This window comes from Musca autumnalis, unplaced genomic scaffold (genome assembly GCF_047663935.1).
Source record: "Musca autumnalis isolate F117 unplaced genomic scaffold, ASM4766393v1 scaffold_3, whole genome shotgun sequence".
Lineage (NCBI taxonomy): Eukaryota > Metazoa > Arthropoda > Insecta > Diptera > Muscidae > Musca > Musca autumnalis.
In genome coordinates, this window is record NW_027411866.1 from 229,241,704 (window position 1) to 229,268,693 (window position 26,990).

The window sequence follows — 26,990 nt, forward strand, 5'->3', positions numbered from 1 at the left end:
ATTAAAAAGTACGGGAACGAAGCTATAGATTCGGACCACTACCTTGTTGCAGCAAAGGTACGTACCCGTCTAAACGTTGCAAATAAAGCACGAACAGACACGCGGCAGTTGGACATCGATAGGCTGCAAACACAACAGATAGCCACAGCATATTCCACTCAACTAGCCCAATTGCTTAATGAGAGCACTCCTTGCCCCGATAACATAACAACACAATGGCAAAATATTGCCCACTCCATGCAAACAGCCGCAAAATCCATACTTGGGTACGAGAGACCTCCACCAAAGAATTCATGGTATGACCAGGAGTGTTGTGCAGCTACCGAAGAGAAAGATGCGGCATATAGGTCTACTCTACTATCAGTAGCAACGCGTAGCGCACGAGAGAGGTACCGGGAGAAAAGGAGGGGGGAGAAACGTCTTTTTCTCGGGAAAAAAGAGAGAAATGGAAAAGCGGGAGTGTGAAAAAATCGAGATGTATAGGAGCCAGAATGAAGTCCGAAAGTTCTACCAAAGAGTGAAACATCAAACAGATGGCTTTGGTACAGGCACATCCTCCTGTAGAGACCAGCAAGGTAATCTAATAACAGATGAAGATAGCGTGCTCAGGATATGGAAGGAACATTTCTCCAATCTGCTGGATCTGCAGATCCAATCCCAGAAGATGGTATAGAATGTATACCGCCCGGCCAAGATGAGGTAAAAACAGCAATCAACCGGCTGAAGAATAATAAAGCTGCAGGAGCCGATGGCTTACCAGCCGAGCTGTTTAAAACCGGAGGCGACGCGCTGATAAGGTGTATGCATCAGCTAGTTAGCACCATCTGGCAGAAGACGATTGGAACCTGAGCATCCTATGTCCCGTCCACAAGAAAGGAGATAAGACTGTATGCTCAAACTATAGGGGCATAAGTCGTCTCCCTATTGCCTATAAGATAGTGTCAGGGATATTGTGCGAACGACTAAAGCCAATGGTCAACGAAATAATTGGGCCATACCAATGTGGCTTTAGCCCTGGCAAGTCCACCACTGACCAGATATTTATTCTGCGGCAAATCCTAGAGAAGACCCAAGAGATACAGATCGACATATTTCACCTTTTTGTCGATTATAAAGCAGCATTCGACAGTCCCCTCCGATCAAAGGTATTCCACGCAATGTCTGAATTTGGTATCCCCGCAAAGCTCATCCGGCTTTGTAAGATGACTTTAACTGATACTAGGTCCTCAGTTAAAATTGGAAAGAACCTCTCCGAAGAATTTTGTACCAAAAGAGGTTTCAGACAAGGAGACAGCCTTTCGTGTGACCTATTCAACATTTTGCTGGAAAAGGTAATACGAGATGCAAAAGTCAAAAGAAATGGCACAATTTACACCAATAGCCACATGTTACTTGCCTATACTGATGACATAGACATCATGGGACGATCAGTAAAGGAAGTAACTGATACCTTTGGAAGGTCGAAGCAGACTCTGCGAAAGTGGGTCTGGCGGTAAACGGCGAAAAGACCAAATTGATGGTGTCGACGCGCAAAGCGTCCATAGAGCTCGGACCAACTGTGGAAGTTGGTACCTACAATTTTGAGGTAGTTAAAGACTTCGTCTACCTCGGCACTGCCATAAACACAACAAATAACATCAGTTGTGAAATAAGAAGAAGAATTGTATTGGCCAACAGATGCTACTATGGTCTAAGTAAGCAATTTAAAAACAAAGCCACATCTCTTCAAACAAAAATAACACTATACAAAACGCTGATACTACCCGTGCTAATGTATGGCTCCGAAGCATGGGTACTTGCGCAAGCAGATAAGGCAGTGCTTGGTGTGTTTGAGAGGAAAATTCTTCGAAAGATCTACGGGCCGATTTGCGTTGACGGTGAATATCGACGTCGTATGAACCGCGAGCTCTATCAGCTATACAAAGACATGAATATAGTTAAACGTATCGAGATGCAACGATTGCGTTGGCTAGGCCATATCATGAGAATGAGCGATGATGAACCCGCTAAAAAGGCGTATGAATACATGCCCCATGGCGGTGCACGCAGAATCGGCAGGCCTAAGCTTCGATGGAGCAAACAAGTGGATGAAGAAATGGAAAGGCGCGGTATTCCAAAAAGTCAAGCGAAAAACAGAGAGGAATGGAGATCTTTTCTTAGTTCGGTCTATGGAACAAATGTTCTGTAATGGGCCAACTAAGTAAGTAAGTATTCTGCTCATTCTTGTCTATAGTAGGAGCATGAGCGTACATAAAAGTGATGTTGAAAAATTGTGTTTTTATCCGTACTGTAGTATGTCTTTCATTCGCCTGTGTGAAGCCGGAGACCAGACTACGGAGACTACAAATCCGCAACAGCACCTGGTCATTTAAAATGTCAGGTGCTCACGATAACTAGTAGTAGTGCCTTCCAAACTAAGTTAAATTCGAAGATAGGCTATGTCTAGCCATTCATCCTCGGGTACCTCCTCGAAAAAAAGCTCAACACTTTTGTTCTTCAATTCACTAATGAAACTTTTCTGACCATGTTGAACTTTTATTGAGAATAGGCTTTGGGATCATGACTAGCCCATTACAAAATTTCCCTTCCCAGCAAAATGTTTGCCTCCAAAGATGCAGTTAAATTATATGTACAAGTAATCTGGAAGTGCATCCAATTATGCATTTTCACTCATGATTTTTACAAGAGCGTGACTACTGAAAGATGCACTCCATAGCACTACATTTTAACTAACCCTTTGGCACTGCATTTTAACTGACCCTTGGCACTGCATTTTAACTGCAAATGGATGTGATTCTTTGGATTGCATCCAAAAGCGGTTAAAATGTGAGGAATGGAGTGCCTTTTTCATGACTCCGTTTGAACTGCATCAAAACATGCCGTGATAGAAGTAGTCTACATTGCACTGCTTCCAATTTATTTTGCTGGGTTGATATTGACCCGTAATTACACCAAGTTTGTAGGTCACTCCTTTATACATATCCCGCAAAAAACTGCAGTTAAGTAAGTACAGGTTGTATTAAAATGCCATTTCATTCTACAATTGTAAACCTGTCAATGTTTTTTGTACAGTCGTGAGCTGAATTTTTCGACTTTCAGCAAAACCGGTTAGATGAATTTCATTTGATTAACAACTACGTCTCCTCAAAACGTTATATACACTACCATTCGGCGGAATTTTTCATGTTTCACATATATCCCTCAAGACAAATGGAACAAATTGACGTTATCATTTACTTGCCAACAAACCAGTCAAAAAATGAATTGGTGCAGGAAACCATTTTTCCATCACGAAAAAAACTGTCTCTTGTTAATTGAAATATAGCCATCAGTTGACCTTTGGTTGGGGAATGCGTAACATATGTCACTTCATGGAAATTGTGATTAATTACTGCCGACACATGTAATATACAACGAACGGAGCACATTGTAGCACAAATAACAAATGCAAAGTGAAAACCTGAGAAAAAAGTGCATTGCATTGTCCATACACGCTGTTGGTCATAACTTACTTAATCTCTGTTAGTGCAGAGCAAAACTAAGTGATGATACATTTTGCCATCAGGGTGATTGTGGATGATATTGTGCTTGAGATTTATTTTGAGTAAAGATGAAAAGGATTCGAAACTTTTCGGTAATCTGCTGCTACGGCTTGCGGAGAAATTTGGAGATAAATTATTTGGAGATAAAATATATAAATTATTATTTTATTTATTTTTGTTCACAATGTGACAATTGTATTTCGTGGCCACAGTTCTTTGTTTGGTCATGCTGAATTCACTTAAGTGCTCTCCATGCTCCGTGCTTTTGCACTGTCGACAATTGTCAAAGCTTTTCAAAGCAAAAAACTGTAATGCTTTTATATCCATGGAAAATAAATAAAATCGAATTGTGGTGCATCGAAATTGAATCGCAGCAGGAAATTTAAATTTTTTTGCGACTATCACAAAAAGGACAATGTATTCATGTTATATCCGCTATTCAAAAGCACCCATTGGGCTTGGTTTATAGAAATTTAATTATTTTCTTGATTTACTTCTCTTGCTTGTTTGCCATACACAGTTGTTTACATTTAAACTTGTGACACTTTAATGGACCCCAGATATTTATTTTGCTAGTTTGTACGTGAGAGTGTATGTGTGTGTGTGTGTGTAAATCTGTCTCTCTGCCCGTCACTTTAGTTATAAAATTATGAAATCCACTTTAACCGTATTAAGTTATAAATTCATTATGCACGCCATGCCTGCTCGACGTCAATGTTTGTTTAACTCATCAACAGCATCAGCGTTATCATCTTTATAACACTCGCTTCAACGCGATGACAACCTTGTAAGTCCTCCCGCCGTTGCCGGTTCACTTCTATTAACCTCGAAGGAAGTGATAGTTAGGTGGCAACATGCAAAACTCTTTGAAAATGTTGTGTACCTAGGAATTTCCGACGAGGAGAAGGACCATTATGAACATCATTACTGATTCTTTAATTACTTTTAATAGACATCGTAGTCAGCATTAATGTTCCTCACTGTTTACGCAGAGATGTAAGTATGTAAATATATTTTAAACATATGAAACAAGTATGACATACAGCGTTATGAGTTTAGGTATAGTTTTATTTTACTAAGGCACAAAATATTTTCCTGAAGGGAACTGATGAATAGAGTCAACACGTTGACTAGAGTCAGTACCCTGACTAAAATCAATACATAGTCTGAAGTCTATGTATTGACTAGCGTCAATACATTTACGGGAGTCAATATATTGACTTAATACTTAATGACTCAATACAATGACTGGAGTCAATACATGAACTAGAGTCAATACATGGACTAGAGTCAATACATTGACCTGGGGTCAATACATTGACTAGAGTCAATATATTGACTGGAGTCAAGGTATTGAATAGCGTCAATACCTTGACTAGAGTCAATACGTTGACTAGGGCCAATACATTGACTAAAGTCAATACATTGACTAGGGCCAATACATTGACTAGGGCCAATACATTGACTAGAGTCAATACATTGACTAGAGTCAATACATTGACTAGAGTCAATACATTGACTAGAGTCAATACATTGACTAGAGTCAATACATTGACTAGAGTCAATACATTGATTAGAGTCAATACATTGACTAGAGTCAATACATTGACAAGAGTCAATACATTGATTAGAGTCAATACATTGACTAGAGTCAATACATTGACAAGAGTCAATACATTGACAAGAGTCAATACATTGACTAGAGTCAATACATTGACTAGAGTCAATACATTGACTAGAGTCCATACATTGACTAGAGTCCATACATTGACTAGAGTCCATACACTGACTAGAGTCCATACATTGACTAGAGTCAATACATTGACTAGAGTCAATACATTGACTAGCGTCAATACATTGACAGGAGTCCAAACATTGACTAGAGTTCATACATTGACTAGAGTTCATACATTGACTAGAGGCAATACATTGACTAGAGTCAATACATTGACTAGCGTCAATACATTGGTCTGGGGTCAATACATTGACTAGAGTCAATACATTGACTAGAGCCAATACATTGACTAGAGTCAATACATTGACTAGAGTCAATACATTGACTAGAGTCAATACATTGACTAGAGTCAATACATTGACTAGAGTCAATACATTGACTAGAGTCAATACATTGACTAGAGTCAATACATTGACTAGAGTCAATACATTGACTAGAGTCAATACATTGACTAGAGTCAATACATTGACTAGAGTCAATACATTGACTAGAGTCAATACATTGACTAGAGTCAATACATTGACTAGAGTCAATACATTGACTAGAGTCAATACATTGACTAGAGTCAATACATTGACTAGAGTCAATACATTGACTAGAGTCAATACATTGACTAGAGTCAATACATTGACTAGAGTCAATACATTGACTAGAGTCAATACATTGACTAGAGTCAATACATTGACTAGAGTCAATACATTGACTAGAGTCAATACATTGACTAGAGTCAATACATTGACTAGAGTCAATACATTGACTAGAGTCAATACATCGACAAGAGTCAATACAGCGACTAGAGTCAATACATTGACTAGAGTCAATACATCGACTAGATTCAATACATTGACTAGATTCAATACATTGACTAGAGTCAATACATTGACTAGAGTCAATACATTGACTAGAGTCAATACATTGACTAGAGTCAATACATTGACTAGAGTCAATACATTGACTAGAGTCAATACATTGACTAGAGTCAATACATTGACTAGAGTCAATACATTGACTAGAGTCAATACATTGACTAGAATCAGTACAGTGCCCAGAGCCAATACAGTGCCCAGAGCCAATACATTGACCAGAGTCAATACATTGACTAGAGTCAATACATTAACTAGAATCAATACATTGACTAGAGTAAATACATTGACCAGAGTCAATACATTGACCAGAGTCAATACATTGACCAGAGTCAATACATTGACCAGAGTCAATACATTGACCAGAGTCAATACATTGACCAGAGTCAATACATTGACCAGAGTCAATACATTGACCAGAGTCAATACATTGACCAGAGTCAATACATTGACCAGAGTCAATACATTGACCAGAGTCAATACATTGACCAGAGTCAATACATTGACCAGAGTCAATACATTGACCAGAGTCAATACATTGACCAGAGTCAATACATTGACCAGAGTCAATACATTGACCAGAGTCAATACATTGACCAGATTCAATACATTGACCAGAGTCAATGCATTGACTAGAGTCAATACATTGACTAGAGTCAATACATTGACTAGAGTCAATACATTGACTAGAGTCAATACATTGACTAGAGTCAATACATTGACTAGAGTCAATACATTGACTAGAGTCAATACATTGACTAGAGTCAATACATTGACTAGTGTCAATACATTGACTAGAGTCAATACATTGACTAGAGTCAATACATTGACTAGAGTCAATACATTGAGTAGAGTCAATACATTGAGTAGAGTCAATACATTGACTAGAGTCAATACATCGACTAGAGTCAATACATTGACTAGAGTTAATACATTGACCAGAGTCAATACATTGACTAGTGTCGATGCATTGACTAGAGTCATTATATTAAATAGAATCATTGTTAGCCGTTGTTAAAAAGCTTAACCCTCATATGAACCATGGTTAATATTTAAACCAGTGTCAAAACTTGATCTTTTTGCTATTATATAGGGTTTTTTATTGAATGTAATATATGAAAGACAGAAAAACATATTTGTTTTACGTTGCTGTCTTTAGTTCTCCCCGTAGAGAATATTAAAAATATATTTATGCCCCCCTTCAGCACATCCTTGTATAATCACACTTCAACGACGATATTCCACAACTGCTTACATCTCATTTGTTCCGAAAAATTGCACTCGACAAAAGGCTGACTTAACCCAATTTTCATCTTTTTATTTTCTTATTTTACACGGAGAACAAGAATTCGTGTCTGTTCATGTTGTTAGTGGCGCTTTGGCTGCTTCTTCTGCTAATGGTGCCTTATTCAGTTTACCAATTAAGTTTCCTTCACAGACGTGTGAACTACAGGCTAAATAAAAAAGAAGGGATTTTTTTTAATTTCGTTCTCTTCATTGAAATTTGTTTCTTTGTCTCGTTTTTTATGATTTAGTGTTTTAGCTGAGATAAATTACATTTAAAATACCTTATTTTATGTTTTCCCTTTCTTCTCGCTTGCTTCTATGGCAATTTAACAAAAACTCAAGGGTCTTATGGCCATTAGTATGGAGGCAACGTTGTCCCTTAACATTGGATCCATGGTACGTTGTTTCTCCAGGCTACATGGTTGGGCATGGACTTGTGCCAGTTGATACAGATCTGCATAATATTCCATGCCAGTTATACCCAGCGAATTGAAGCTGGCCGAAACTTCAGTGCAATCGATAATGGCTGTCTTTAAGGGGGTTACCAGCAATGTAGAGTGGTTGGGCTGGGTATGAAGAAAGGCGTTCAAAATTTAATTAAAACAACAAATATTTTTAAACATTATTAAGATAACTGCAATAAAATTTAATTTTTAATTATTATTTTTTCTTTTTAGGTGAGTTGTCCTTTATGCCAGATTAACAACCCAATCGGTAAGATTGAAATATAAATTTCTGATTTAAGTTATTATTTTAATGTTCACTAAAGATTACTTTGAAAGATGAGTGACATATTCTAACTGAAACGTGTGTATATCGTACGATGTGTAACATCCTTCATAACACCTTCCATACTACACACACACACACAATATCCTTCCTTTGACCATTTCGCAACACATTTTCCCCTATATAACCAAACACTTCATTCCAATAATCGAATCATGTTTTTCCATTTAATTTGTTTGGTTTGTTTTCTGACACCTTTTCTGCCTTTGCTGTAACTACCTCTGACTTACCACTTTTTTACCTTCGATCAATTCACGGATTAACAAGACCGCAGTACGACTACCAGCCAACAGATTCCAACGTGACCAACTGAAATTGTGTGACAGTGCCAATGTTGACATGCACGCATACAAATGCATTTCCATAACGTAATTCTTTTCACACGAACCCTCGGTGTAGCAGAATGCATCCTCATCGGGGAATATATCGACAGCTGAAGAAATCAAAATCTGTTTAATCGCCTCCAATGACAATGTTCGACCAATCATCTCATTAATGGCAGTTGTTGAGCCACCTTGGAAATTATTGACACAATAACCCTCAGAGGTTATGGTTATGTCCAAGCTAACCAATGATGCTGTAAAACTGAAAAGGATAGTTCCAGGACTGGACAGATGGAAATAAAAAACGAAAACAACAAGATAACATTTGTCACAGTTGTACAATGGATTTGGATAGGCAAAATTAAGTCAATGAAAAATATTGAAAAGAGATAACTATTTAACTGGAGTCAATACATAGACAAAAGTCCACAGAATGGCTGGAGTTAATATATGTACTAGAGTCAATATATATAGGCGAAAGTCAATATATTGACGAGAGACAATATACATAGACGAATGTCAATATATTGACATGAGTCAATATATAGACGGGAGTCAATATAAAGACGAAAGTGCATATACGGACTTTCGTCTAAATATTGACTTGAGTCAATATATGGACTTTCGTCTATATATTGACTTAAGTCAATATATGGACTTTTCGTCTATATATTGACTTGAGTCAATATATGGACTTTCGTCTATATATTGACTTGAGTAAATATATGGACTTTCGTCTATATATTGACTTGAGTAAAATATTGACTTGAGTAAATATATGAACTTTCGTCTATATATTGACTTGAGTAAAATATTGACTTGAGTAAATATATGGACTTTCGTCTATATATTGACTTGAGTAAATATATGGACTTTCGTCTATATATTGACTTGAGTCAATATATGGACTTTCGTCTATATATTGACTTGAGTCAATATATGGACTTTCGTCTATATATTGACTTGAGTCAATATATGGACTTTCGTCTATATATTGACTTGAGTCAATATATGGACTTTAGTCTATATATTGACTTGAGTCAATATATGGACATTCGTCTATATATTGACTTGAGTCAATATATGGACTTTCGTCTATATATTGACTTGAGTCAATATATGGACTTTCGTCTATATATTGACTTGAGTCAATATATGGACTTTCGTCTATATATTGACTTGAGTCAATATATGGACTTCCGTCTATATATTGACTTGAGTCAATATATGGACTTTCGTCTATATATTGACTTGAGTCAATATATGGACTTTCGTCTATATATTGACTTGAGTCAATATATGGACTTTAGTCTATATATTGACTTGAGTCAATATATGGACATTCGTCTATATATTGACTTGAGTCAATATATGGACTTTAGTCTATATATTGACTTGAGTAAATATGTGGACTTTCGTCTATATATTGACTTGAGTAAATATTTGGACTTTCGTCTATATATTGACTTGAGTCAATATATGGACTTTCGTCTATATATTGACTTGAGTCAATATATGGACTTTCGTCTATATATTGACTTGAGTCAATATATGGACTTTCGTCTATATATTGACTTGAGTCAATATATGGACTTTCGTCTATATATTGACTTGAGTCAATATATGGACTTTCGTCTATATATTGACTTGAGTCAATATATGGACTTTCGTCTATATATTGACTTGAGTCAATATATGGACTTTCGTCTATATATTGACTTGAGTCAATATATGGACTTTCGTCTATATATTGACTTGAGTCAATATATGGACTTTCGTCTATATATTGACTTGAGTCTATATATGGACTTTAGTCTATATATTGACTTGAGTCAATATATGGACATTCGTCTATATATTGACTTGAGTCAATATATGGACTTTCGTCTATATATTGACTTGAGTCAATATATGGACTTTCGTCTATATATTGACTTGAGTCAATATATGGACTTTCGTCTATATATTGACTTGAGTCAATATATGGACTTTCGTCTATATATTGACTTGAGTCAATATATGGACTTTCGTCTATATATTGACTTGAGTCAATATATGGACTTTCGTCTATATATTGACTTGAGTCAATATATGGACTTTCGTCTATATATTGACTTGAGTCAATATATGGACTTTCGTCTATATATTGACTTGAGTCAATATATGGACTTTAGTCTATATATTGACTTGAGTCAATATATGGACATTCGTCTATATATTGACTTGAGTCAATATATGGACTTTAGTCTATATATTGACTTGAGTAAATATTTGGACTTTCGTCTATATATTGACTTGAGTCAATATATGGACTTTCGTCTATATATTGACTTGAGTCAATATATGGACTTTCGTCTATATATTGACTTGAGTCAATATATGGACTTTCGTCTATATATTGACTTGAGTCAATATATGGACTTTCGTCTATATATTGACTTGAGTCAATATATGGACTTTCGTCTATATATTGACTTGAGTCAATATATGGACTTTCGTCTATATATTGACTTGAGTCAATATATGGACTTTCGTCTATATATTGACTTGAGTCAATATATGGACTTTCGTCTATATATTGACTTGAGTCAATATATGGACTTTCGTCTATATATTGACTTGAGTCAATATATGGACTTTCGTCTATATATTGACTTGAGTCAATATATGGACTTTCGTCTATATATTGACTTGAGTCAATATATGGACTTTCGTCTATATATTGACTTGAGTCAATATATGGACTTTCGTCTATATATTGACTTGAGTCAATATATGGACTTTCGTCTATATATTGACTTGAGTCAATATATGGACTTTCGTCTATATATTGACTTGAGTCAATATATGGACTTTCGTCTATATATTGACTTGAGTCAATATATGGACTTTCGTCTATATATTGACTTGAGTCAATATATGGACTTTCGTCTATATATTGACTTGAGTCAATATATGGACTTTCGTCTATATATTGACTTGAGTCAATATATGGACTTTCGTCTATATATTGACTTGAGTCAATATATGGACTTTCGTCTATATATTGACTTGAGTCAATATATGGACTTTCGTCTATATATTGACTTGAGTCAATATATGGACTTTCGTCTATATATTGACTTGAGTCAATATATGGACTTTCGTCTATATATTGACTTGAGTCAATATATGGACTTTCGTCTATATATTGACTTGAGTCAATATATGGACTTTCGTCTATATATTGACTTGAGTCAATATATGGACTTTCGTCTATATATTGACTTGAGTCAATATATGGACTTTCGTCTATATATTGACTTGAGTCAATATATGGACTTTAGTCTATATATTGACTTGAGTAAATATGTGGACTTTCGTCTATATATTGACTTGAGTAAATATTTGGACTTTCGTCTATATATTGACTTGAGTCAATATATGGACTTTCGTCTATATATTGACTTGAGTCAATATATGGACTTTCGTCTATATATTGACTTGAGTCAATATATGGACTTTCGTCTATATATTGACTTGAGTCAATATATGGACTTTCGTCTATATATTGACTTGAGTCAATATATGGACTTTCGTCTATATATTGACTTGAGTCAATATATGGACTTTCGTCTATATATTGACTTGAGTCAATATATGGACTTTCGTCTATATATTGACTTGAGTCAATATATGGACTTTCGTCTATATATTGACTTGAGTCAATATATGGACTTTCGTCTATATATTGACTTGAGTCAATATATGGACTTTCGTCTATATATTGACTTGAGTCAATATATGGACTTTCGTCTATATATTGACTTGAGTCAATATATGGACTTTCGTCTATATATTGACTTGAGTCAATATATGGACTTTCGTCTATATATTGACTTGGGTCAATATATGGACTTTCGTCTATATATTGACTTGAGTCAATATATGGAATTTCGTCTATATATTGACTTGAGTCAATATATGGAATTTCGTCATATATTGACTTGAGTCAATATATGGACTTTCGTCTATATATTGACTTGAGTCAATATATGGACTTTCGTCTATATATTGACTTGAGTCAATATATGGACTTTCGTCTATATATTGACTTGAGTCAATATATGGACATTCGTCTATATATTGACTTGAGTCAATATATGGACATTCGTCTATATATTGACTTGAGTCAATATATGGACTTTCGTCTATATATTGACTTGAGTCAATATATGGACTTTCGTCTATATATTGACTTGAGTCAATATATGGACTTTCGTCTATATATTGACCTGAGTCAATATATGGACTTTCGTCTATATATTGACTTGAGTCAATATATGGAATTTCGTCTATATATTGACTTGTGTCAATATATGGAATTTCGTCTATATATTGACTTGAGTCAATATATGGAATTTCGTCTATATATTGACTTGAGTCAATATATGGAATTTCGTCAATATATTGACTTGAGTCAATATATGGACTTTCGTCTATATATTGACTTGAGTCAATATATGGACTTTCGTCTATATATTGACCTGAGTCAATATATGGACTTTCGTCTATATATTGACTTGAGTCAATATATGGAATTTCGTCTATATATTGACTTGTGTCAATATATGGAATTTCGTCTATATATTGACTTGAGTCAATATATGGAATTTCGTCAATATATTGACTTGAGTCAATATATGGACTTTCGTCTATATATTGACTTGAGTCAATATATGGACTTTCGTCTATATATTGACTTGAGTCAATATATGGACTTTCGTCTATATATTGACTTGAGTCAATATATGGACTTTCGTCTATATATTGACTTGAGTCAATATATGGACTTTCGTCTATATATTGACTTGAGTCAATATATGGACTTTCGTCTATATATTGACTTGAGTCAATATATGGACTTTCGTCTATATATTGACTTGAGTCAATATATGGACTTTCGTCTATATATTGACTTGAGTCAATATATGGACTTTCGTCTATATATTGACTTGAGTCAATATATGGACTTTCGTCTATATATTGACTTGAGTCAATATATGGACTTTCGTCTATATATTCACTTGAGTCCATATATGGACTTTCGTCTATATATTGACTTGAGTCAATATATGGACTTTCGTCTATATATTGACTTGAGTCAATATATGGACTTTCGTCTATATATTGACTTGAGTCAATATATGGACTTTCGTCTATATATTGACTTGAGTCAATATATGGACTTTCGTCTATATATTGACTTGAGTCAATATATGGAATTTCGTCTATATATTGACTTGAGTCAATATATGGACTTTCGTCTATATATTGACTTGAGTCAATATATGGAATTTCGTCTATATATTGACTTGAGTCAATATATGGACTTTCGTCTATATATTGACTTGAGTCAATATATGGACTTTCGTCTATATATTGACTTGAGTCAATATATGGACTTTCGTCTATATATTGACTGGAGTCAATATATGGACTTTCGTCTATATATTGACTGGAGTCAATATATGGACTTTCGTCTATATATTGACTTTAGTCAATATATGGACTTTCGTCTATATATTGACTTGAGTCAATATATGGACTTTCGTCTATATATTGACTTGAGTCAATATATGGACTTTCGTCTATATATTGACTTGAGTCAATATATGGAATTTTGTCTATATATTGACTTGAGTCAATATATGGACTTTCGTCTATATATTGACTTGAGTCAATATATGGACTTTCGTCTATATATTGACTTGAGTCAATATATGGACTTTCGTCTATATATTGACTTGAGTCAATATATGGACTTTCGTCTATATATTGACTTGTGTCAATATATGGACTTTCGTCTATATATTGAATTTCGTCTATATATTGACTTGAGTCAATATATGGAATTTCGTCTATATATTGACTTGAGTCAATATATGGACTTTCGTCTATATATTGACTTGTGTCAATAAACGGACTTTCGTCTATATATTGACTTGAGTCAATATATGGACTTTCGTCTATATATTGACTTGAGTCAATATATGGATTTTCGTCTATATATTGACTTGAGTCAATATATGGACTTTCGTCTATATATTAACTTGAGTCAATAAACGGACTTTCGTCTATATTAACTTGAGTCAATATATGGACTTTCGTCTATATATTGACTTGAGTCAATATATGGATATTCGTCTATATATTGACTTGAGTCAATATATGGACTTTCGTCTATATATTAACTTGAGTCAATAAACGGACTTTCGTCTATACTAACTTGAGTCAATATATGGACTTTCGTCTGTATATTGACTTGAGTCAATATATGGACTTTCGTGACTTGAGTCAATATATGGACCTTCGTTTATATATTTACTTGAGTCAATAAACGGACTTTCGTCTATATATTGACTTGAGTCAATATATGGAATTTCGTCAATATATTGACTTGAGTCAATATATGGACTTTCGTCTATATATTGACTTGAGTCAATATATGGACTTTCGTCTATATATTGACTTGAGTCAATATATGGACTTTCGTCTATATATTGACTTGAGTCAATATATGGACTTTCGTCTATATATTGACTTGAGTCAATATATGGACTTTCGTCTATATATTGACTTGAGTCAATATATGGACTTTCGTCTATATATTGACTTGAGTCAATATATGGACTTTCGTCTATATATTGACTTGAGTCAATATATGGACTTTCGTCTATATATTGACTTGAGTCAATATATGGACTTTCGTCTATATATTGACTTGAGTCAATATATGGACTTTCGTCTATATATTGACTTGAGTCAATATATGGACTTTCGTCTATATATTGACTTGAGTCAATATATGGACTTTCGTCTATATATTGACTTGAGTCAATATATGGACTTTCGTCTATATATTGACTTGAGTCAATATATGGACTTTCGTCTATATATTCACTTGAGTCCATATATGGACTTTCGTCTATATATTGACTTGAGTCAATATATGGACTTTCGTCTATATATTCACTTGAGTCCATATATGGACTTTCGTCTATATATTGACTTGAGTCAATATATGGACTTTCGTCTATATATTGACTTGAGTCAATATATGGACTTTCGTCTATATATTGACTTGAGTCAATATATGGACTTTCGTCTATATATTGACTTGAGTCAATATATGGACTTTCGTCTATATATTGACTTGAGTCAATATATGGAATTTCGTCTATATATTGACTTGAGTCAATATATGGACTTTCGTCTATATATTGACTTGAGTCAATATATGGACTTTCGTCTATATATTGACTTGAGTCAATATATGGACTTTCGTCTATATATTGACTGGAGTCAATATATGGACTTTCGTCTATATATTGACTTGAGTCAATATATGGACTTTCGTCTATATATTGACTTGAGTCAATATATGGACTTTCGTCTATATATTGACTTGAGTCAATATATGGACTTTCGTCTATATATTGACTTGAGTCAATATATGGACTTTCGTCTATATATTGACTTGAGTCAATATATGGACTTTTGTCTATATATTGACTTGAGTCAATATATGTACTTTCGTCTATATATTGACTTGAGTCAATATATGGACTTTCGTCTATATATTGACTTGAGTCAATATATGGACTTTCGTCTATATATTGACTTGAGTCAATATATGGACTTTCGTCTATATATTGACTTGAGTCAATATATGGACTTTCGTCTATATATTGACTTGTGTCAATATATGGACTTTCGTCTATATATTGACTTGAGTCAATATATGGAATTTCGTCTATATATTGACTTGAGTCAATATATGGAATTTCGTCTATATATTGACTTGAGTCAATATATGGACTTTCGTCTATATATTGACTTGTGTCAATAAACGGACTTTCGTCTATATATTGACTTGAGTCAATATATGGACTTTCGTCTATATATTGACTTGAGTCAATATATGGATTTTCGTCTATATATTGACTTGAGTCAATATATGGACTTTCGTCTATATATTAACTTGAGTCAATAAACGGACTTTCGTCTATATTAACTTGAGTCAATATATGGACTTTCGTCTATATATTGACTTGAGTCAATATATGGATATTCGTCTATATATTGACTTGAGTCAATATATGGACTTTCGTCTATATATTAACTTGAGTCAATAAACGGACTTTCGTCTATACTAACTTGAGTCAATATATGGACTTTCGTCTGTATATTGACTTGAGTCAATATATGGACTTTCGTGACTTGAGTCAATATATGGACTTTCGTTTATATATTTACTTGAGTCAATAAACGGACTTTCGTCTATATATTGACTTGAGTCAATAAACGGACTTTCGTCTATATTAACTTGTGTCAATAAACGGACTTTCGTCTATATATTAACTTGAGTCAATAAACGGACTTTCGTCTATATATTGACTTGAGTCAATATATGGACTTTCGTCTATATATTGACTTGAGTCAATATATGGACTTTCGTCTATATATTGACATGAGTCAATATATGGGCTTTCGTCTATATATTGACTTGAGTCAATATATGGACTTTCGTCTATATATTAACTTGTGTCAATAAACGGACTTTCGTCTATATATTAACTTGAGTCAATAAACGGACTTTCGTCTATATATTGACTTGAGTCAATATATGGACTTTCGTCTATATATTGACTTGAGTCAATATATGGACTTTCGTCTATATATTGACTTGAGTCAATATATGGACTTTCGTCTATATATTAACTTGAGTCAATAAACGGACTTTCGTCTATATTAACTTGAGTCAATATATGGACTTTCGTCTATATATTGACTTGAGTCAATATATGGACTTTCGTCTATATATTGACTTGAGTCAATATATGGACTTTCGTCTATATATTAACTTGAGTCAATAAACGGACTTTCGTCTATACTAACTTGAGTCAATATATGGACTTTCGTCTGTATATTGACTTGAGTCAATATATGGACTTTCGTGACTTGAGTCAATATATGGACTTTCGTTTATATATTTACTTGAGTCAATAAACGGATTTTCGTCTATATATTGACTTGAGTCAATAAATGGACTTTCGTCTATATTAACTTGTGTCAATAAACGGACTTTCGTCTATATATTAACTTGAGTCAATAAACGGACTTTCGTCTATATATTGACTTGAGTCAATATATGGACTTTCGTCTATATATTGACTTGAGTCAATATATGGACTTTCGTCTATATATTGACTTGAGTCAATAAACGGACTTTCGTCTATATTAACTTGTGTCAATAAACGGACTTTCGTCTATATATTAACTTGAGTCAATAAACGGACTTTCGTCTATATATTGACTTGAGTCAATATATGGACTTTCGTCTATATATTGACTTGAGTCAATATATGGACTTTCGTCTATATATTGACTTGAGTCAATATATGGACTTTCGTCTATATATTAACTTGTGTCAATAAACGGACTTTCGTCTATATATTAATTTGAGTCAATAAACGGACTTTCGTCTATATATTGACTTGAGTCAATATATGGACTTTCGTCTATATATTGACTTGAGTCAATATATGGACTTTCGTCTATATATTGACTTGAGTCAATATATGGACTTTCGTCTATATATTGACTTGAGTCAATATATGGACTTTCGTCTATATATTGACTTGAGTCAATATATGGACTTTCGTCTATATATTGACTTGAGCCAATATATGGAATTTCGTCTATATATTGACTTGAGTCAATATATGGACTTTCGTCTATATATTGACTTGGTTCAATATATGGACTTTCGTCTATATATTGACTTGGTTCAATATATGGACTTTCGTCTATATATTGACTTGAGTCAATATATGGACTTTCATCTATATATTGACTTTCGTCTCTATATTGCCTCTCGTCAATATATTGATTTTTCTCTTTTTTTCTACTCACCTTTTTAAATCCGGTTTTATTCCCCATGTCTGATAGGGCATATTGCTGTATCGATTTAAGGCAAATCCTTTCGTCTTTCGTCTATATATTGACTTGAGTCAATATATGGACTTTCGTCTATATATTGACTTGAGTCAATATATGGACTTTCGTCTATATATTGACTTGTGTCAATATATGGACTTTCGTCTATATATTGACTTGAGTCAATATATGGAATTTCGTCTATATATTGACTTGAGTCAATATATGGAATTTCGTCTATATATTGACTTGAGTCAATATATGGACTTTCGTCTATATATTGACTTGAGTCAATATATGGACTTTCGTCTATATATTAACTTGTGTCAATAAACGGACTTTCGTCTATATATTGACTTGAGTCAATATATATTGACTCAAGTCAATATATGGACTTTCGTCTATATATTGACTTGAGTCAATATATGGACTTTCGTCTATATATTAACTTGTGTCAATAAACGGACTTTCGTCTATATATTAATTTGAGTCAATAAACGGACTTTCGTCTATATATTGACTTGAGTCAATATATGGACTTTCGTCTATATATTGACTTGAGTCAATATATGGACTTTCGTCTATATATTGACTTGAGTCAATATATGGACTTTCGTCTATATATTGACTTGAGTCAATATATGGACTTTCGTCTATATATTGACTTGAGTCAATAAACGGACTTTCGTCTATATTAACTTGTGTCAATAAACGGACTTTCGTCTATATATTAACTTGAGTCAATAAACGGACTTTCGTCTATATATTGACTTGAGTCAATATATGGACTTTCGTCTATATATTGACTTGAGTCAATATATGGACTTTCGTCTATATATTGACTTGAGTCAATATATGGACTTTCGTCTATATATTGACTTGAGTCAATATATGGACTTTCGTCTATATATTAACTTGTGTCAATAAACGGACTTTCGTCTATATATTAATTTGAGTCAATAAACGGACTTTCGTCTATATATTGACTCAAGTCAATATATGGACTTTCGTCTATATATTGACTTGAGTCAATATATGGACTTTCGTCTATATATTAACTTGTGTCAATAAACGGACTTTCGTCTATATATTAATTTGAGTCAATAAACGGACTTTCGTCTATATATTGACTTGAGTCAATATATGGACTTTCGTCTATATATTGACTTGAGTCAATATATGGACTTTCGTCTATATATTGACTTGAGTCAATATATGGACTTTCGTCTATATATTGACTTGAGTCAATATATGGACTTTCGTCTATATATTGACTTGAGTCAATATATGGACTTTCGTCTATATATTGACTTGAGTCAATAAACGGACTTTCGTCTATATTAACTTGTGTCAATAAACGGACTTTCGTCTATATATTAACTTGAGTCAATAAACGGACTTTCGTCTATATATTGACTTGAGTCAATATATGGACTTTCGTCTATATATTGACTTGAGTCAATATATGGACTTTCGTCTATATATTGACTTGAGTCAATATATGGACTTTCGTCTATATATTAACTTGTGTCAATAAACGGACTTTCGTCTATATATTAATTTGAGTCAATAAACGGACTTTCGTCTATATATTGACTTGAGTCAATATATGGACTTTCGTCTATATATTGACTTGAGTCAATATATGGACTTTCGTCTATATATTGACTTGAGTCAATATATGGACTTTCGTCTATATATTGACTTGAGCCAATATATGGAATTTCGTCTATATATTGACTTGAGTCAATATATGGAATTTCGTCTATATATTGACTTGAGTCAATATATGGAATTTCGTCTATATATTGACTTGAGTCAATATATGGAATTTCGTCTATATATTGACTTGAGTCAATATATGGACTTTCGTCTATATATTGACTTGAGCCAATATATGGAATTTCGTCTATATATTGACTTGAGTCAATATATGGACTTTCGTCTATATATTGACTTGGTTCAATATATGGACTTTCGTCTATATATTGACTTGAGTCAATATATGGACTTTCATCTATATATTGACTTTCGTCTCTATATTGCCTCTCGTCAATATATTGATTTTTCTCTTTTTTTCTACTCACCTTTTTAAATCCGGTTTTATTCCCCATGTCTGATAGGGCATATTGCTGTATCGATTTAAGGCAAATCCTTTCGTCTTTCGTCTATATATTGACTTGAGTCAATATATGGACTTTCGTCTATATATTGACTTGAGTCAATATATGGACTTTCGTCTATATATTGACTTGTGTCAATATATGGACTTTCGTCTATATATTGACTTGAGTCAATATATGGAATTTCGTCTATATATTGACTTGAGTCAATATATGGAATATCGTCTATATATTGACTTGAGTCAATATATGGACTTTCGTCTATATATTGACTTGAGTCAATATATGGACTTTCGTCTATATATTAACTTGTGTCAATAAACGGACTTTCGTCTATATATTGACTTGAGTCAATATATGGACTTTCGTCTATATATTGACTTGAGTCAATATATGGACTTTCGTCTATATATTGACTTGAGTCAATATATGGACTTTCGTCTATACATTGACTTGAGTCAATATATGGACTTTCGTCTATATATTGACTTGAGTCAATATATGGACTTTCGTCTATACATTGACTTGAGTCAATATATGGACTTTCGTCTATACATTGACTTGAGTCAATATATGGACTTTCGTCTATACATTGACTTGAGTCAATACATGGACTTTCGTCTATATATTGACTTGAGTCAATATATGGACTTTCGTCTATATATTGACTTGAGTCAATATATGGACTTTCGTCTATATATTAACTTGAGTCAATAAACGGACTTTCGTCTATACTAACTTGAGTCAATATATGGACTTTCGTCTGTATATTGACTTGAGTCAATATATGGACTTTCGTGACTTGAGTCAATATATGGACTTTCGTTTATATATTTACTTGAGTCAATAAACGGACTTTCGTCTATATATTGACTTGAGTCAATAAACGGACTTTCGTCTATATTAACTTGTGTCAATAAACGGACTTTCGTCTATATATTAACTTGAGTCAATAAACGGACTTTCGTCTATATATTGACTTGAGTCAATATATGGACTTTCGTCTATATATTGACTTGAGTCAATATATGGACTTTCGTCTATATATTGACTTGAGTCAATATATGGACTTTCGTCTATATATTGACTTGAGTCAATATATGGACTTTCGTCTATATATTGACTTGAGTCAATATATGGACTTTCGTCTATATATTGACTTGAGTCAATATATGGACTTTCGTCTATATATTGACTTGAGTCAATATATGGACTTTCGTCTATATATTGACTTGAGTCAATATATGTACTTTCGTCTATATATTGAGTTGAGTTAATATATGGACTTTCGTCTATATATTGACTTGAGTCAATATATGGACTTTCGTCTATATATTGACTTGAGTTAATATATGGACTTTCGTCTATATATTGACTTGTGTCAATATATGGACTTTCGTCTATATATTGACTTGAGTCAATATATGGACTTTCGTCTATATATTGACTTGAGTCAATATATGGACTTTCGTCTATATATTGACTTGAGTCAATATATGGACTTTCGTCTATATATTGACTTGAGTAAATATATGGACTTTCGTCTATATATTGACTTGAGTCAATATGTGGACTTTCGTCTATACATTGTCTCTCGTCAATATATTGATTTTTGTCTTTTTTTTCTACTCACCTTTTTAAATCCGGTTTTATTTCCCATGTCTGATAGGGCATATTGCTGTATCGATTTAAGGCAAACCCAAAAATTCCTTGTTGACAAAGTGTAGTAATTTTTGTTGTTGTTGGAAGTCACAATTTTGGAAGAGAAAAAAAAGAGAAAACTATTTTACTTGTTATGTTATTGACATCAGCCAGTATCAATAAGCCAGACAAGCGCTACGAATACTGCTACGTCCACATGTAAATGTTACGCTGAAAAACTGCTGTAACTAGACCTGAAATCCCCTCCGGAGTTTTTTGTTTTAAATTTAGTGGTTTTGTGCCTTAGGACCTTAAGTGCTCTACCATGTAACTTGAATGTGTGTGTGTGATGGCTGTTGCAATGACATTTGTGTGGTAATCTTACCTAAACGCCCTGTTCGAAATTGTATTGAAAGTTTATCCTCGTTAAATTTGGTGTCGTGTACATCCCTGGTGCTCCATTTGCCTTCGGTGAATGCGGTTGTTGCATTTGACAGTTTTGATTTTTTCCTGGTAAAAGGCGAAAAATAGAACAATTTTACGTTATTTGTTTTTCAAAGTTTTGAGAGTTTTTGGTCGACGACAGGTATTGCAAAATGTCATGTAGAATGTTTAAATATTTTTTAAAGTATTTGTGGTGTGTTATAGTTAGATAAACAATTTGTAGGATTTTTTTTTAAATTACATTATAAGGAGCTTCACTTTTTGTCCCACTTTTATTGGTTTCCTTTCAAACAATCACAGTGGTAACTCTAATGACAACCAAACTCTGCTTGATTCCATTTCCAATCTGCAATAGCGACGGTTGTCAGGTATTATAAAGGTGTTGCCTTTAACACAGCTTTGTACTTTACATTGTGTGGATGCTAAGGCGGATTTTAGTTGTGTGTTTTATAATGGAAAAGCAACAACAAGGATACTTTTTCCTTGTGGCAATGGCGGTGGTCTATCACAATGCCTTCCTACACAGTGCTGCTATTTCTATCCGTTTTTTCCACTTGCTATTCATCGGAATTGTGAAGTAACATTTAAAAGTACTTTTGGGACAATTGAGAAATTAATTGTAGTCGTGGCATGAATGTGCTTAGCCGCGTGATGATGGTGATGGCGATGCAACAACATCACTTTAGGGTAGGTTCTTTTTGAAATCTTTTTGTATTTCTTCGTTATTGTCTGTCATCCAATTGAGTCATCCAAATGTAAGATTGCTCGTTTTCTAGACAAACTGTTATTTCTATCAACAACTTGGGTAACGATTGATGTCAATTGGTTCGTAGCTGTATATGTTTGAATGCGAGCTTTTGTTTTTGCTGATGCATTGAACTCTTCTGTCTCTCTTTGCTAAATTGTCCTATGATAAAACAAATCTTTGAAATGCTTTGAATTGATTTAATTGCATTGCAAGTGACATTGGAACAAAGGAGTTTATTCGTATGTTAAAGTGAAATGTATTCAAGGCATACTACACACATACACATGATCAAAGGCAAAGAGTTGAAAAGAGATATATCAAATGAATATGAATTGAATATCTGTGGCAGATTTAATTAAAGACAGTGAACAAGGCAATTTTGAAAACTCTAAAAAGTTGAAGAACGTAAAACAAATGAGAATGAGACTTATGATTATGAACAACAGGTATAAATCCGCCATACATTTAATGAGCAAAGTAAATAGATTGACCAGTGTCAATAAACGTCAATATATTAATTAATGTCAATTAACGGACCACCGTCAATATATTCATCAACGTGAATATTTTGGCTAAAGTCAATATTTTGACCAAAGTCAATATTTCGACCATAGTTTATCAGAAGTCAAACTTTTAACAAATGTCAAAATCATTTAGATTGATCAAATTCAATAGATTGACTGACTAACGTCAATATATTGTTCTAACAAAGTCAATACCATAACAAACGTCAACGATATTGACAAACGTCAATTGTCCAAGTAAATACAAAAATTAATAATATTGACCTAGGTCAATACACACACCAACGTCCCAAAGTCAATAGATTCAATAACACCAATTGTTTTATCAACGTAAATAGTTTTATCAAAAGTCATAACATTGGACAAGGTCAGTATTTTATTCAATGCCAGTTTCTCGATTAACGCAATGTATGGATCAACGTCATACATATATTGACGTTGATCCATACGTCAAAATTTTGATGCAAATTACATATATTGACGTTGATCAAAATACAGACGAAAGTCCATATATTGACGGGAGTCAATATATAGACGAAAGTTCATATATTGACGGGAGTCAATATATAGACGAAAGTCCATATATTGACGGGAGTCAATATATAGACGAAAGTCGATATATTGACGGGAGTCAATATATAGACGAAAGTCGATATATTGGCGGGAGTCAATATATAGACGAAAGTCGATATATTGACGGGAGTCAATATATAGACGAAAGTCGATATATTGACGGGAGTCAATATATAGACGAAAGTCGATATATTGACGGGAGTCAATATATAGACGAAAGTCGATATATTGACGGGAGTCAATATATAGACGAAAGTCGATATATTGACGGGAGTCAATATATAGACGAAAGTCGATATATTGACGGGAGTCAATATATAGACGAAAGTCGATATATTGACGGGAGTCAATATATAGACGAAAGTCCATATATAGACGAAACGTCCATATATTGACGGGAGTCCATGTATTGACGGGAGTCGATATATAGACGAAAGTCCAAATATTGACGGCAGTCAATATATAGACGAAAGTCAATATATGGATTTTCATCTATTTTTGACTCCCGTCAATATATGGACTTTCGTCTATATTTTGGCCGACGTCAATATTTTTACTAATGTCAATATTGTGCAATTTGGTTGACGCTACTCATTGTCATGAAGTTTGTTATATTGTTGAAGTTTATATTTTTTTATGGACCTACCTTGCCTAATGTTTTAGTTCTAAACAAATTTTTTTCTTCCCCCTCCCCAATATTTTCATCCAATAAAATTAATAATTGTCACTTACCCATCTGCCAGACTACCATTCGTGCTGCTGGCTGCATGCTTTTTCAAAAAATCCTGCAATTCTCCCTCTTTGCCAACACCACCTGCACTCGTGCCAGCACTTACATCACTGCGATATGTTAAATTGTCATCAGTTGTTAGAGTCGGATCATTTAGACCACCTCCACCAGCACTACCTCCATTAGTATTCATTGTATCATATAAAAGATATTCCTCATCATCCTCCTCAACGTAATCATCATCGTATTCATCATCCGAACTACTCTCATCATCTAATAGAACATCTTCCTCGCCCTCCTCTTCACCATCTGCTGCTGCGCCTTCTTGCTGCTGCATTGCATCAGAATCACGTATAAAGGATATACCCGAATAGTAGGCAAGACCTGAAGCAGTGTCTGCGGCACCTGGCACCGTTGTAGCAGTAGTGTGTGCCTCAATAGCTTCTGTAGTTTTTGGAGAAGCCTCGCCGCCACCACCTCCATTACCATTATTGTTGTCCATATTTTTCCCCATTAGATTTGCAGAAATCTTTTCTAACACCTCACCCTGCTGGGGCATTTGTAATTCGCACAAACGATCCAAGTCCTGTTTGTCAACTCATCAAGAGTTGCAATTTTGTGTTTTGGATTTCGATGAGGATTGTGTGTGTGAAAGAATTCGTGTGCGTGTGTGGGTTGGTTGCCAACGGTAGTGTGGGTGTTGTAGTTGTTGTTGGTTTTCACAGTTTGTTTGATTTTCACAACGTGTTTTTCGTGCAAAATTGTAAATGGGGCCCGGGTAACACAGATTGATGGTGATTGAGTTGCCATTGAATGTAACAATGTTGTTGATGTTGTTGTTGTTTTTTGTTGACAGGATACGAATGTCATAAAATGTTATGATTGTTGATTGGAAAAGTCATTCATTCAATGAAAGCGAATGTTTGGAGAGGGGAAATAGAAGAAGAAAAACAAAACAAAAACATGTAAATATAGACTCAGATGCAAATTTCGTTTTTTTTTTAATTTGTATATTAGGGTGGGGCTTTAAGACATAAACAAAAGCAAGACCACAGCATAAAGGGAGAGAAAATATTCAATTTGTACACCTAAATCGATTAACTTTTCCCCAGCGAAATCTGTGTATTTTGTTTTTACCTCAATAGTATTTAAATTTGTTTCCAAATTCTAACGAACCATCCTATGGTATGCATGTTTTTCTCGAGGTTTTTTTTTATTTATTGACTTGTAATGCAAAATTATAGAGCGGAAATCATTCAATAGTAATGATCATTAATTTGTTCGATTGCTTGTCTATTAATTTTTAAATTTCAATTAAATAAAGTGCAGGTCGTCAGTAATGAGATGTGTCATTATTTTAACCGTCATTTATAATGGAAAGAGAAATAGCGATTCCTTTGAAGGCAACCAAGTGACACGATTGGTGGGGTTTTTTAGTTTAGTGGACGCTTTGGATAGCCTAAATAATGCCACCAACCCTAATTTTCACCATGGAAGCTGTAATTCATACCGGAATGCCTGCTCCGAGGTCTTTTGTTTCGTGCCGGGATAGAGATGAGCCTCGGGCCAGTATGAATCTGTTCCGTTTGCCGTATCCCTATCCACCACATGCCAACAATGGTGAGGGGTAATGGACGCAGGGCATGGGTCCACTTCCGAGGGTGGCCTTAGTCGCACGCAGGATTAC

General features: G+C 33.9%; 1 protein-coding gene and 1 long non-coding RNA gene across 3 annotated transcripts in view; one reads left to right on the top strand and one right to left on the bottom strand.

Moving 5' to 3' along the window:
* The window catches only part of LOC141399087 (uncharacterized), a 314,481-nt gene that overhangs the window by 242,656 nt on the left and 44,835 nt on the right, over positions 1 to 26,990 (top strand). The window lies entirely within an intron of this gene.
* LOC141397213 (uncharacterized) overlaps positions 7,227 to 26,990 on the bottom strand; it is a 34,649-nt gene continuing 14,885 nt past the window's right edge. Inside the window, exons 10-15 of the mRNA XM_073973292.1 lie at positions 25,306 to 25,889; positions 22,670 to 22,794; positions 22,277 to 22,352; positions 8,447 to 8,822; positions 7,709 to 7,993; positions 7,227 to 7,594 (exon numbers count right to left, since the gene is read on the bottom strand). Of these exons, the coding sequence (XP_073829393.1) occupies positions 7,754 to 7,993; positions 8,447 to 8,822; positions 22,277 to 22,352; positions 22,670 to 22,794; positions 25,306 to 25,889 (1,401 nt within the window). The 3' untranslated portion in view covers positions 7,227 to 7,594; positions 7,709 to 7,753. The remainder of the gene's footprint in view (positions 7,595 to 7,708; positions 7,994 to 8,446; positions 8,823 to 22,276; positions 22,353 to 22,669; positions 22,795 to 25,305; positions 25,890 to 26,990) is intronic.